We start from the raw sequence: 14,601 nt of genomic DNA on the forward strand, positions 1-14,601 counted from the left end.
TGTAAACTTGTGTTGGTTTAGTATCACTGTTATCATAACAACAAACAACTTTATAACCGTAACCACAATCTATATGTTTTTGTAAATGAAGATTCAGGTTATGGTAAAGCAGTTGATATTTTTTCAGTTGTTGATTCAAAATCAACATAAATTACGAAAGGTACTGCTAAACCTTTATAATATTTTTTAAAATGTATCTTACTTCCCTCGTTTGGCATTTTTACGCCTTGGGTACCATTAATGGCTAAACAATTTGGAATGTGTTCATTTAATATTCTTTCTTGTGAAAAATTTTGTAAACATGATTTACAGAAATGCTTTATTTTTCTTTATGTTTTGTTTTATTAAACATTAATCTATTAAAGTCTTTTATCCAAACATAATGGTTTATCTTATCTTTATTGATTAATAACATGTCACAGTGTTCTTCATATTGATATTTTGAAATGTACAATGGATAAATACCTGTAGGTTCTTCTTAACCAAATATATTAAATGAAATATCATTTTGAGTTTCTAATTTAGGTATTTGATTTATTGTAACAGGAAATTTTATCCCTTTCTAATTAAGTTTTTCTATATGTTTTTTTTTTTTTTTAATTTGAAACTCTTTCAGAATGTTTTGTTACTGGAAATTTGTAAGCCAAATGACACCATCTAAAACATTCATTATCATCATTTTTTATATTTATTAATCCTTTCTTTGGATTCTGTAATGGTTTTGGTAATTCTAAATAACAAGAAGCAGCTAATGGATTATATTTATATCTATTTATATAATGAGCATCAACTGACTCTATTCTCCAGCCACTTCCTTCTGAAATCCAATTAACAATCCTATTTATTTTTTCATCAAAAGCTTGATGTAAAGTGTTTTCTATTTCGTTTGTGTTAATAATTTCTAAAGCCTCTGATTGAAAATAAGCTGATATATATATTGTATCAGTTTTATCCATTTTCGCAAAAGTTAATTTTAAAACAACATTTATTTTTATACCTTTAAAAGTTTTAAGTTCTGATTTAAGAATACTAAATGAGTCTTCTATATTTAAATATAATTGATTTTTCGGATCTTGTGTATATGTAATTTTAATTTCAAATTTCTTATAATATTGCTTTGTAGATTTCTCAATTTCTCTAACAGCCATCTATATATTATATTTAGAAAAAAATTCGTTAAGCAAAAAAAAAAAACACAAAATTAAGAAGAAATAAAATATTTAAATTTATATCTTATTCCGTTAGTTTTTGATATTCCACTTTTCACTCTGTTTTTCCCTTCGCAGCACATTTTTATTAACCCAGAATTAATATCAAGGTCTTTAAATGCTGCGTAAGTGCTTCTATATATTTTTTCTTCATTAGTATCACAATCGGTTGCAATAACTTTTTTAGGATTGTTTCGGTGATTATTTGGTTTAGGACAATCACAGTTTTTACTATTCTCTTCCAGCATCAAACAACCACATTCACGTTTATATAGTTTTTCCTGAAAAAGATATGGATCTATAACATTTTTTAATTCATCAATTACATGTTTTTTATATTCTTCACTAACTATTTTATCAAGTTTAGAGTTAATAACATTTTTTCGTTTAAGAACTTGTTTATATGAATCTTTGTCTGGATTTGTTATTTCTCCTAAAGTGCTAAATAATTTTGGCATAATCATTCTATCTACCTTTCTATTAACCATCTATATAATATACTTATAGAAAAAAATCTTTAAAAAACACACGTAAAGAAATAAATCCAGCAATCTAAATTTAATACAACTCTTCTTCTTTTTTATTTTTATATCCGTTAAGTTTAAATTCCTTCATATGCATTTCAAGAGGCATTGCATAGTCTTTTTCTTTCTGCATTTCGAACAGTATTGTAAGAATATCTTCAATAACCTTTTTCTCTTCTTTATTTACTTTTCCAATCCGTGCTTTTGTTATAAGTTGTTTTATTTTGTGATGATGTAAATTTAAAATAGCTTTTTGGTCTTCAACTTTTAGTCTGTTAATAAATATTGTAATTACTGATGGAACAGCGCCAGCAAATGCTACAAATATAGGAATAGCTGGAACAAGTGCTAATGCAGCTGAGCAACCAAAGATACCTGCTGTAATATGTAATCCAGTACTTACTCTTCCACAAAATTTATAACTTTTTCTGTAAGCAGCAGCACGTTTAGTCAAGTGAATAATTAAATGATCTATTGTTTCTATTCCATTAGAAATTAGATTTTTATTACTCATTTATATAATATATTTTTTTAAATAAAATTTTAAAATAATTTTTTTCCAATTCTCTAAACGGAATCCAGCTATTAAATTTTTCATTATAACCTTTCCATTTTACTAAAGCTTGCTTTTTCTTGTAGTCTCGTCTAATAACTTCTTCTATTCTAAAAACTTCTTGTTTAGTAGGTAAAATTTCTTGCTCATAAAATGAACCCTGAATTATTTCATCATTTAAATCTTTTATAGTGTATATTCTGGGATTTGTATTATTAATTCCATAAATTATAAATATTTCCTCTGTCCAGTTTGGTGTATATCCTTTTTCAAAATGTCGTTTAAGTTTGCTGAAGCGAACTCGATCACAATTTTAAACTTCGGTTTACTCTTTGGTATCTTTAAATTACCATATAAATTAAAGTAAACAGTATCTTTTTTTTTAAGTTTTTAATGGCTTCAGTCGGTGTCATTTTTATACTAGAATGTTTTCTTTAGTTGTATTTGTCAACCATATCCTGCAGAATTTCTAAATAAGTGTAAGTATTATTTGCTGTAAAATATTTCCACATTATTCTTTTTAAACTTCTATTAAATCTTTCAATTACTACTGTAACAGCTTTTCCTTCATTAAATGTATGATACATGTTAATCTTATTTTTATTCAAAAACTTTTTATTATGAAATTCTTTTCTTTCATCTACCCATAAATTTGTAGGTGTTCTACCTTTTAAAATTATTTTTTTCAAATGCTTCAATAACAGATTCTCCAGTTTTATTCTTTGATGGGATAACCCAAGCATATTTACTGAATATATCAATAACGGTTAATAAATACTTTACACCTTTATTATATTTTGAAAACGCATGCATATCAACTAAATCAGCAGACCAAGTATCATCCATGTCACGGACAATCACTCTTCGTTCCGTAAATTTTCGTTTAATTGGTTTATGTAATTCTTCTGCTAATTCATCACTCCAGCGGTAGCTCAGAGTTACCGGCTCTGCAGTTATTTCGGGGGTATACTCTACCCCCTTTTTCCGTTTTTTTCGGCGACTCCGTCTAAATTCGTTTTCGTTACCTATGCCACGTGACTTCAGTTTGCAAATCAAACTACTTGATAACGCATTATAGATAATTTATCAAAATGGAAGATTTATGTAACACTCTGCCTGATTGGACGAGAGTGTCAATTTCTTTCACTCTGTTGATTGTGCTACGCTGAGTGAAATGTAGACAAAGCGTTTATCCTAAACGACGCTGTTCACAGTTTTAAAGCTAACTTTGGCTCAGTATATTTAGCAAGAATATTGATATATCTCAAAATGATAAGTAAGTTTAAAAAATATGATAAAAACCTGTTCAAATACCAACATATATCAAATTAAAGAAAGAGCTGAATACGGTCTGCGTATCACATGAATAAGGGTGTGATAAGAGTCTTTTATGTAGAGAAGTGCTTTTTAAAAGATTTTCCTTGTTACAATTGTCGTCTGTATATGAAAAGGTTTCTTGCTTTTGTGACTTATTCAGATTGCATATTAAAATGAGTACTTGTTTGCTTTGATATATTTGTTATAAATTATTTAACTGATTTATTATATATGAATTTTTTTTCTTTAGTATGGTATGCAAATATTGAACTCAGTTGAAATCTGTTTTATTATATATATGCTATATAATGACTGAATCTCATTACACTGAAATGAAGGTACGCTGCATACAGTTTATCTATGTGATATGACTACGGTCACACTTTGCTTATAAAACAGAAATATTGAAATAATTACAACTGTATGTTTTGCTTGACCTTCACTTTTTATAGGTGTGACGTCATTGTCCAAAGATTCATGAATAGCGAATATGCATTTGTTAAAGCGGCCTATTTTAGAAATAAATAAAAATAATAAATAAAAAAAATCCTTTAATTGATTTTTTTCTCATGTATTCTAATCAAACTTGATTTGTAGCATCTTTATTAGGCCCGCAGCCAACTTTGTTCAGCTGGGACATTTAACCCCTTTTAGGGGCTGCTAGAGCTAAAACTAGAAATGCCTTTATACAGCGTCTCATGAACAGCTTGGTGGATCTTTGTCATACTTGGTCTGGAGCATCATTATAAAGTCCTCTTCCAAATTTATTTACTAGTATATAGGAACTTGGGCCCTATTAGGGACCACTATAGCTAAAAGTAGATATCGAGGGCTGAGCGCGAAACTATTGTATCTTGTTCTTTATTTATATACAGTTACAATAGTTTCGCGCTCAGCCCACGATATGCCTTTCTTTGCATTAACCACTAAAATGTAATGGATTTTTATCAAACTCGATGTGTAACAATATCGTATGGTCTCCTGCTATTTTGTTACAAATGGGGATAGGGACCAATTTAAGCCCGCCCGCTTAGCTCAGTAGGGAGAGCGTTGGTCTACGGATCACGGGGTCGCGAGTTCGATCCTCGGGCGGGGCGTATGTTCTCCGTGACGATTTGATAAAAGACATTGTGTCTGAAATCATTCGTCCTCCACCTCTGATAATTCATGTGGGGAAGTTGGCAGTTACTTGCGGAGAACAGGTTTGTACTGGTACAGAATCCAGGAACACCGGTTAGGTTAACTGCCCGCCGTTACATGACTGAAATACTGTTGAAAAACGGCGTTAAACCCAAAACAAACAAACAAACAAACAAAGGGACCAATTTAGCTAAAAATATAAACACGTTTAATGACCTCTTCTCATGAACCGCTTCATGAATCTTCATCAAACTACTGCTGTAATTATTCGTCTAAGGATAAACGAAACAAAATTGCAACCCTAAGAAACCTTTGCGAAAAATTAAAAGAGAACCATTTAAATTGTTAAAGTGCGGTGTTTAGTTTTGCAATCTGAAAAATGTTAGATGAAAGATGAATGTTAGATGAAAAATTCATAAACTTCTTTCCTTATTACAATTCGCCGACCATCATTTTTAAAGATATTTCTTGTTGACTTCTGTTTTTGTCCGAGACCAAGTTTGTATTTCGTTTTAATTGCAGGTTTTACAACTAAATGTTTTGCAATCTTTTCTCCAAATGATTTTGATTTAGTGTTATTTAAGTTGGAAAGCATTTGCTTATCACATGTACCTTTTTTACACCGCTGTCGTAGCAAAAATTAAGGTTCATACATACTGCATCTAGTTCATTAACAGAAGTTCCATTATCCAAAGGATTTCCTGGCCCACAATAGTTATATACTGGAAGTGTTAAACCTTTCTTAGGTAATAAAGGTAGCATTGCTTTATTACATGTAATATCTAAATTACCCACTGTTCTTTTAACAAACTTTGATTTCATTCTTCCACAAGATGAACAGGTAGCCATTATCATTCTTTTCCCGTTTTTTGCTGTAACATAATGAGGATTTATATTATCAGTAAATATTCTTTCTTTTAAACAATATATTTCATTCTGTAAATTCATGTATATATTATAATGTAGTTAATAATTCAAAATAAGTTTAAATACCTTTACATTTTATCAATTAAAATAATCTATCAAAAGTTTGCCAAAAGTTTGCCAAGTTGGCATCGACTGCCACTTTGCTGCCTTCGTGGCAGGATTTTGGCAAAAATTTGGCAGAAGCGTTTAATCATAATTTACTATAGGTTTTCATAAAGTAATATAAAAATCTGTTTTTTTAATTGCTGAAATCGGTCGGCATTGATTGGTTTGAACTGAAGACTAAAGGTTAAATGAGGTCAAATTGTCCCAGAACCCCCATTTCTTATACAACTCATGCAGCACAAAATGCGTCAGAATACACCATTTTTTATGTAAGTCTAAAAAATTTCCCGGGATTGGGGGTCCTTTTAGCGGTTAAAATGCTCGAAATAATAACATTTTAAGTGTCCGATGTCCTCTTGAATTATATGATAAAAAAGCATTAGAATGCCCTATTTTTTTTATCTAAGTCTCAAAATTTTCCGGAGTGGGGGCCTTTTAGCGGTTAAAATTTTCGAAATATTAACATTTTAAGTGTCCGAGGTCCCCTTGAATTATATGCAAAGAAATGCGTCAGAATTCACCATTTTTTTTATCTAAGTCTCCAAATTTCCCCCTCCCTCCCCTCACTCGGCACTTCGTGCCTCGTTGTGCGTTTCATTTTTGAAGCTCTGGCTACGCCTATGTCCTAAACGTTAACTCGCTGGAATTTTATCTTTATTAGATTTAAATAGAGTGTATACATGTACATAGGAAGTAAACGTTAGTTTTCTGCACTGCTTTGTCGTACAAGTGTTTGAATTGTGCTCTATAGTGATCTGTAGTGATCTATAGTGCTCTATAGCTCTATGTGATAAACTAAATATTACATTAAATCTTGTGACTTTCTATATTAAATTTATTAAACTCATTTTATAAAATTGGGTATGTTATAGGTCGGTTGATATTTTCAAAATATGTACCCCTCTTCACAATCTGAAAATGCTTCCCACGGGCCTGCCCTCCCTCTCTCTCTCTCTCTCTCTCTCTCTCTCTCTCTATCCCTCTCCCTCTCTCTCCTCTCTCTCTCTCTCTCTCTCTCTCTCTGCCTTTGAATGAGTTAATCATGAAAAGGGCTCTATATCAATAAGTTATGATAACAATAATAATGATAATAATAGTCTATTGCAGAGTGTCCTAAAAAGTTTATTTTAATCAAATTGTTGCAATGTTTTACAGCTCGGATTGATAAAGATTCGGACGGTCGCGCTCAGATAAAATATAAAGCTGTCAAGTAAGTGACAGTTTTGTTTTCAGTTGTAAATTACTGTTTACCCAGCATTGATTATGACTGTGGAACAAACTGTTTCGCCTATCTGTAATTTTCAAAGAAAACTCGAACTGTTCTAAATATACAAAGTTGTTGGAAAGCTAGTGTGTCTTTATTAGTAATGTATTTTCAAAATGTGTGCCCCCTCCCCCCAGTTTTCAAAAAAACTTCAGCTGTTCTAAATATACAAAGTTGTTTGAAAGCTAGTGTGTCTTTATTCGTAATGTATGTTATTATGCTATTTACCATGTAGTGTGCGTAATACGTGTAGATGTTTTGTTTTCACTGATATTCAATGTATAAGTAATTTCACTAGTTTTTACAGTATAGCTAGTTTTGACTAGTGGTCACAGTGTAACTTTGAAATCAAATCAGGCACAGTATTGACCAGAACTATGTCTAGAAAAACATCACCACTTACTACTATACATTTACTTTGTTGAACAATTGACCAGTCAATAGCACAAACAATAAACTGGCAACTTATTTAGGAGTAATGTGATACATTAATTTATTAGACAGTTTGAAGCAGACCTTTTTATTAGCTCACCAGAGCCAAAGGCTCAGGATGAGCTATTAGGATCACTCACTGTCCGGCGTCCGTCGTCCGTCGCCCCGTCCGTTGTCCGCAAACTTTTACTTTAAACGACATCGCCTCTTAACCCGCTAGGCCAATTTCATCCAAACTCCACAGGAATGTTCCTTGGGTGAAGCTCTACAAAAATTGTTCAAAGAATTGAATTCCATGCAGAACTCTTGTTGCCATGGCAACCGAAAGGAAAACGTTTAAAAATTTTCTTATCAAAAACCAGAAATCCTAGAGATTAGATATTTGGTGTGAAGCATTGCCTGGTAAACCTCTACCAATTTTGTTCAAATCATGACCCCGGGGTCAAAATTGACCCCGTACCAGGGCTCACTTTATTTTACATAGGAAAATCTTTAAAAAATCTTCTTTTCAAAAACCAGAAGCCCTAGAGCTTAAATATTTGACATGTAGCATTGCCAAGTAGACCTTTACTAAAGCTGTTCAAATCATGACCCCGGGGTCAAAATTGACCCCGCCCCAGGGGTCACTTGATTTTACATAGATTTCTATAGGAAAATATTCAGAAGTTTTTAAAAAATAAACCAGAAGGCCTAGAGCTTAGATATTTGACATGTAGCATTGCCTAGTGGACTTCTATAAAATTTGTTTAAATCATGCTCCCCGGGGTCAATTGTTTTAACATAGGAAAATCTTCAAAGATGTTCTAAAAATAAACCAGAAGGCCTAGAGCTTAGATATTTAACATGAAGCATTGCCTTGCAGATCTCTACAAAACGTATACAAATCATGATCCCCGGGGAGACATATGTTTTTGTGACCAAAACACCTTCTAGTTTTGAAATGAAATCATAGTTAATGCTCAACATGTTTATTATATTTTGTTCTATGGAAATATTTCAGGAAATTCTATTGGGATGCATCAAACGCCAATCGTATTGCTCAACCCAAATCTGATTCTGACATTCAGGACAAGGTCAATGCATGCTTGGAGATAATTGATTATGTCAAGTCAGAGAAGCCTCCTTCTGGTGTTGCATTGGACACAACTAAAGCATGTATCATTACACAAAATTTATGATTCTTTACATTGTGTATATTTTTTGTAGGGGTTTACACGCATTGGTTTATGTAACAGCTTCTCTTTAGTACTGATAACAGCTTTCTAACACAAGTGTTTATTTTATAGTACATGTATCCTGTATTCTAATATATATGACCCAATTAATTTTCCCATCAAACACAGAAGATGGTAAGTGTAATGCTATTATGCAACAAAGTCATTGTTGACATCTCAAAATTAGTGTGTAATAGTGTCAGAATATGACGCAAAACATACAAACTTTGGTGGATATAGCCAAATATACAGACAGCAATCCTTAATAGTGTTAGAAATGAAATACTATATCTCAAAAAGCATTTTTCTCCGGAATAAAATTATTGTTTTTGTCATTCTGATGCTTATTGTTCTTGATATGTGACAGCTCCCTTGTGAAATAATTCCTTTGCATCTAAACTGCAGTGATTTTATTCAACAACAAAGTCACTATTTGGGATATATCATTTCAGAAATATATTGGCTGTAATCAATATTTGCCGTTTTTGTTACATCACGTAGTAAGACCAGTCGAATAACTGTATATGCATGTTCAAAATATAAAAGTCGGTATATTAGCAAGTGACGTACGGATACTGATTTGATCAAATTTAAAGTTTTGCGGTGTACTTTTTATACGAGCGGGGCGTATTATGTGAACACCCATAGCGGCGGCGGGCGGGCGGTCGGCGTCCAAAGCATGTCCGCTCTCTAAGTCGAACAGTTTTCATCGGATCTAAAAGCAAACTTGCTTACAATGTTTGTGGGCATAATATTTCGGCCAAGTTCGATAAACAGCCAAATTGCCCCAGGCATTCTTGGATTATGGCCCTTGAATTACTCAAATTATTGAAGTTTTAGCCTTGTCCGCTCTCTAAGTCGAACAGTTTTCATTCGATCTTCACCAAACTTGCTGTCAATATTTGTTGGCAGAATATCTTGGCCGAGTTCGATAAGCAGCCAATTCGCCTCAGTCACTCTTGGATTATGGCCCTTTAATTACTCTAAAACTGCGAATTCAGCCTTGTCCGCACTCTATTTAGTCGAACAGTTTGCATCTGATCTTCACCAAACTTGCAGACAGTGTTAAGTTCGATAACCACTCAAATCGCGCCAGGCACTCTTGGATTATGCCCCTTGAATTAGTCCAAGTTCGATGACGGGCGTATTTTGTGACAGTCTGGCACTCTTGTTGAAGTATTGATCTGTTGATTTCAGCATGCATTTTAGTTCGACTATTCAAAGAATAGTCTAGTTATTCAGCGTCACACCTTGGTCAAAGTTTTGCATGCAAGTGCGTATGCCTATCATTTAAAGGCATATAGCTTTATTTTTTTTTATTTTTCTATGTCAATTACCAACCTCACTGGGTCAAGGCCCATAACTCTTGACATGTAATTTGGCCCTTTTGGACTTCGAAAAGCCTGGTTAAAGTTCTACATTCAAGTTACTATCTCCAAAATTAATGAAATTATTGAAGTGAAACTTCCCATGTGCCTTCGGAGTTATAAAACTAGGTGATTGTATCAAGACCCATGACATGCATTTTGGCCAAATTATACCCCCCCCCCCCCCCCCCCCCCTCCCCCACCCCCTACTTTGGACTTAGAAAATCCTATTTAAAGTTTTGCATGCCAGTACATATAACTATTACTTTAAGGCATATAGCTTTTAAAATCTTTTTTTTTTTTTGCTCACCTGTCACATAGTGACAAGGTGAGCTTTTGTGATCAACCTTCGTCCGTCGTCCGTCGTCCGTCCGTCCGTGCCTCCGTCCGTCAACAATTATTTTTCTGCACGATAGTGGTTTCATTTATGATTTTATTTTAACCAACTTGCACACAACTTGTATCACCATAAGATCTTGCTTCCTTTCTTGAACTAGCCAGATCCCATTAAGTGCTCCAGAGTTATGTCCCCGGAAAGGGCCAAAATTAGCTATTTTTACCATGTCTGCACAATAGCAGCTTTATTTATCATTTGATTTTTACCAAACGTGCACACAACTTGTATCACCATAAGATCTTGGTCCCTTTTTTGAACTGGCCAGATTCCATTATGGGTTCAAGAGTTATGGCCCATGAAAGAACCAGAATTAGCTATTTGACCTTGTCTACACAATAGCAGCTTCATTTATGATTTTATTTTTACCAAACTTGGAAACAACTTGTATCACTATAAGATCTTGGTTCCATTCTTGACCTGGCCAGATTCTTCTATGGGTTCCAGAGTGATGGCCCCTGGAAGGGCCAGAATGAGCTATTTTGACATTGTCTGTACAATAGCAGCTTTATTTATAAATTTGAATTTAATCATACTTCCACAAAACTTGTGTTACCATAAGATCTTGATTCCTTTCTTGAACCGGTCAGATCTCATAATGGGTTCTAGAGTTATGGGCCCTGAAATGGGCAACATTAGCTATTTTGACCATGTCTGCACGATAGCAGCTTCATTTATGATTTGATTTTAACCAAACTTGCACACAACTTGTATCACCATAAGATCTCGATTCCTTTTTATATCGCCTCGGTGTCCGTCTGTCTGTCTGTTGGTTAGCAATTTCCTTTCCGCTCTGTAACTCTTCAACCCCTTGAAGGATTTCAAAAAACCCTGACACAATTGTTTACCTCATCGAATCGACGTGCACAGCGCATGTTTCAGATGGCTCACTTCAAGGTCAAGGTCACACTTAAGGGTCAAAGGTCATATGACTTTGTTTTGTGTGTATATTGCTCTGCATTTGCGTTGCATTGCAGTGCTCTTGTTTTTATTTGGCAGATTCTTCTTTTATTCACTTACAATAATTTCTTTTAATTACTTCTCTTTTACGTTACTATAAATAGCTTATTTTTAGTAACTTCTTATTACTGGCCGTCGGGAAAAACCGAGACAACTTTTCTGTGGTACAACATGGATGATACCTCCAATTTTTATGTGTATTTTGACATATCTGTACCTTGTAAGAATTTTTTTCTGTTTGGTTAATTTTTTTCCTTAAAGTTTGTTGTTCCTGTCCCTTGGACTTAGATATTTTTTCTGAGGACCTTTTTGTCCTCAAGTGCATTGATAACAGGTGAGCGATATAGGGCCATTATGACCCTCTTGTCTTTTTCTAGGTCAATTACCGGCATCCTTGTATCAAGTCCAATAACTCTGACATGTATTTTTGGACAAATTATGCCCCCTTTTGGACTTAGAAAATCATGGTTAAAGTGTTGCATGCAAGTTACTATTTCCATCTCCAAAACTAATGCAGATATGGAATTGAAACATCACATGTGTCTTCGGGGTTATAAAACTAGGTGATAGTATCAAGTCCCATAAAAAAGTTTTGCGTGCAATTACATATAGCTATTACTTAAAGGCATATAGCTTTGAGACTTATTTTTTCTTTTCTAGGTCAATTTCCAACCTCACTCTGTCAAGTGCCATAACTCTGACTTGTATTTTGGGCAAATGATGCCCCCTTTTCGACTTCGAAAATCCGGGTTAAAGTTTTGCATGCAAGTTTTTATCTCCAAAACTAATGCAGATACTGGATTGAAACTATAGATATTTTAGCATTAAAGGTAAATTTCCTGCTTTTGGGACAACAATTTGAATAGCTGAGCATTGGCTGTGTTACAGACAGCTCTTGTATGATACGAAATCTTTTTTATAAAGATTCATATCTGTGTGAGAAAATATTGAATTAATTATTCATTCTGCAAAACAATCTCTTATCTTCACTGTGGCAGTTTATCAATTAGTAAATCTGTTTGTATAAAATGAATACTTACTTTGAAGTGAAAAACAATTTATTTTTCAGATCTCCATTTCATCAGAAAAAGAATATAGATTAGACTATGAGTTTGAGAAAACAAAGGAGATACTGGGCCGTGGAACCTCAGGAGACGTTGTGGTTGTCAAAGATAGAACGACCGGCCATGAGCATGCATACAAAACTGTAATAGTGCTTTGTTTTTCTGTTAAACTATATAAAAAAAAATTATGTTTTATTAAACTCCCATACTCCTTAATATGAAGTTTGAAATAAATTAGTTCAGGGGGAAAAGAAAGTAAAAAATCTTTTAGGTAGGACATGTTCGGCTGATTTATCCTAGCTCCTCTTAAAAACAATCTGAAAAAGGCATACAGTTTTGTCTATGTGTAGGGGTTGTCCGCTTGCAGGTGTTGAAAAAATATTGGGCAGATTTACCATTATAAGCGAATATTTTCCAAAAGTCATAATTGGTTTTAGCAAACAAAATTTAGGGTTGATTGGTTTGTATTTCTCACTTTCCTTTACAGATGATGATCTCATGTTTCCGTGAAGAGGAGGTAAGATGTTGGGTACACATGTCTAACACTGGTTGTGTCCCTTCTCTCTACCTCTTCAAATTTGAAAACAACAAAGTGGCTATACACATGGAGATTTTAGAAAATGGTATTATACTGATAATAATCCGGAACAAAGGGGTCTGACACGTGTGGGTCACCTTAATATGGCATAATAAATAGTCCCAAGTCACTGGGTAAAACATGAGTCACTACATATATAGCGGTGACAAGGGAAATTGCTCCATATGAGCCCTTTAACTACCACACTCTACAAAACGCCCAAAATTTTAAACACACTTCATTGCATCCATTGTTTCTCTCTATGAGTTACAGGGCTACGCATTGCCATTCATGAAAACACACAACTTTAATCCATGCCTTAAACGATGTTCATTTTGTCAAGCTTTGTATGTCACAATAATAATTCCATTTCGATCCATTTACACGCGTTCGTACACACGGAATGCATCAGTAAAATGACGCTTTAACGCAAATTATCGGTGAGTAGTTGCTACAGTCCGATAAACTAACATATTTACTAACATTCACCATTAATTTTACATTTCTGTTTCACTTAACACAGACGAAAATCAGTTCCAATTACATTTCAAATCATTTTCGCCTTCCTGTCGCGTGCTATTGACAGAACAGGTCATGTAACAAGTGATTTGATTGGCTAAGCTCTTTACGCTAAGTTGTTAACAATTTCTATACGCATGCCTTGTAATGAACAATGAAGTCGGGTTGCAGTGAAACGTAAATATGCGCCAAATTTTAAACAAGTTTTTGAAAATATTTTTGCGAATGAATAAAAATTACAATCAGTGTGAACTGGTAAGCAAAGTGAATGGTTTATTATTTAAGTCAACCATATTTCATGGGCCTGTCGATGTAGTCCTTGAGAATTATATGCAGTCATTTTGTAAATGCCAAACATTTGCGTACCAGCGGAAGGTGTAAACATATTCTATGGAAACTGTGGTGTACAACATTTTTACATTACTGGTCTTGTATTTATGCAATTTCTATCCAAAAACATACAGAAAACCTCATTCAGTTCAGTTTGTAAGCAGACTTCAGTCAATAGATATATATAAAGTTTGTTTGAATAAAGATGTATAGCACAAAAAGCACAATGTGTAGTTTTCAATAAAAAAATGTAGCATTTGCTTCCACCTTAGATCAATGTGCTTTTTAAACATTTAGGCCACATAAAATTGATCTGCAGTTCTCTGGAACAACTTCATGAAAAAAATATAATTCCGCTGCTGTCAAGTATCTTGATTTGTTGTTTTCGATAGTGCATCTGACCAATAACAGGTAAGTAATTGGATTGTAAACAGAACCCTTAACTGTTCCAATCTGAAAAGATATAGCTCTCTCCTGGGGTTAGGCCTATTTCTATTTTCTCAAATTTAGTGAAAATATAAGCTTTTTAAGCAGTACACTTAGACTTGAAAAATCATGATACCCATTCTCACTGTGGGATAAGATCTTCCTGTATTTACGCTTATCTACCGTATCCACAAACAAAACCAGCGTGTGAAGTAATAGCTGAAAGCTAAATTTGGACTATGGTGTATAGTATAATGCTTACGATTTAGCAGAGCATGAA

The 14,601-nt window shown here is 33.6% G+C and overlaps 1 protein-coding gene across 5 annotated transcripts in view; it reads left to right on the forward strand.

Moving 5' to 3' along the window:
* The window catches only part of LOC128549572 (uncharacterized), a 372,750-nt gene that overhangs the window by 324,985 nt on the left and 33,164 nt on the right, over positions 1 to 14,601 (forward strand). For all 5 annotated transcript variants that reach the window (XR_008367795.1, XM_053526547.1, XM_053526544.1 and 2 more), the window contains exons 4-7: positions 6,930 to 6,984; positions 8,471 to 8,621; positions 12,475 to 12,612; positions 12,957 to 13,092. Coding sequence is in view for 4 of the 5 variants with exons in the window: in XM_053526547.1 (XP_053382522.1) it covers positions 6,930 to 6,984; positions 8,471 to 8,621; positions 12,475 to 12,612; positions 12,957 to 13,092 (480 nt within the window). In the remaining variant the exon portion in view is untranslated. The remainder of the gene's footprint in view (positions 1 to 6,929; positions 6,985 to 8,470; positions 8,622 to 12,474; positions 12,613 to 12,956; positions 13,093 to 14,601) is intronic.

Source organism: Mercenaria mercenaria, chromosome 16 (genome assembly GCF_021730395.1).
Source record: "Mercenaria mercenaria strain notata chromosome 16, MADL_Memer_1, whole genome shotgun sequence".
Lineage (NCBI taxonomy): Eukaryota > Metazoa > Mollusca > Bivalvia > Venerida > Veneridae > Mercenaria > Mercenaria mercenaria.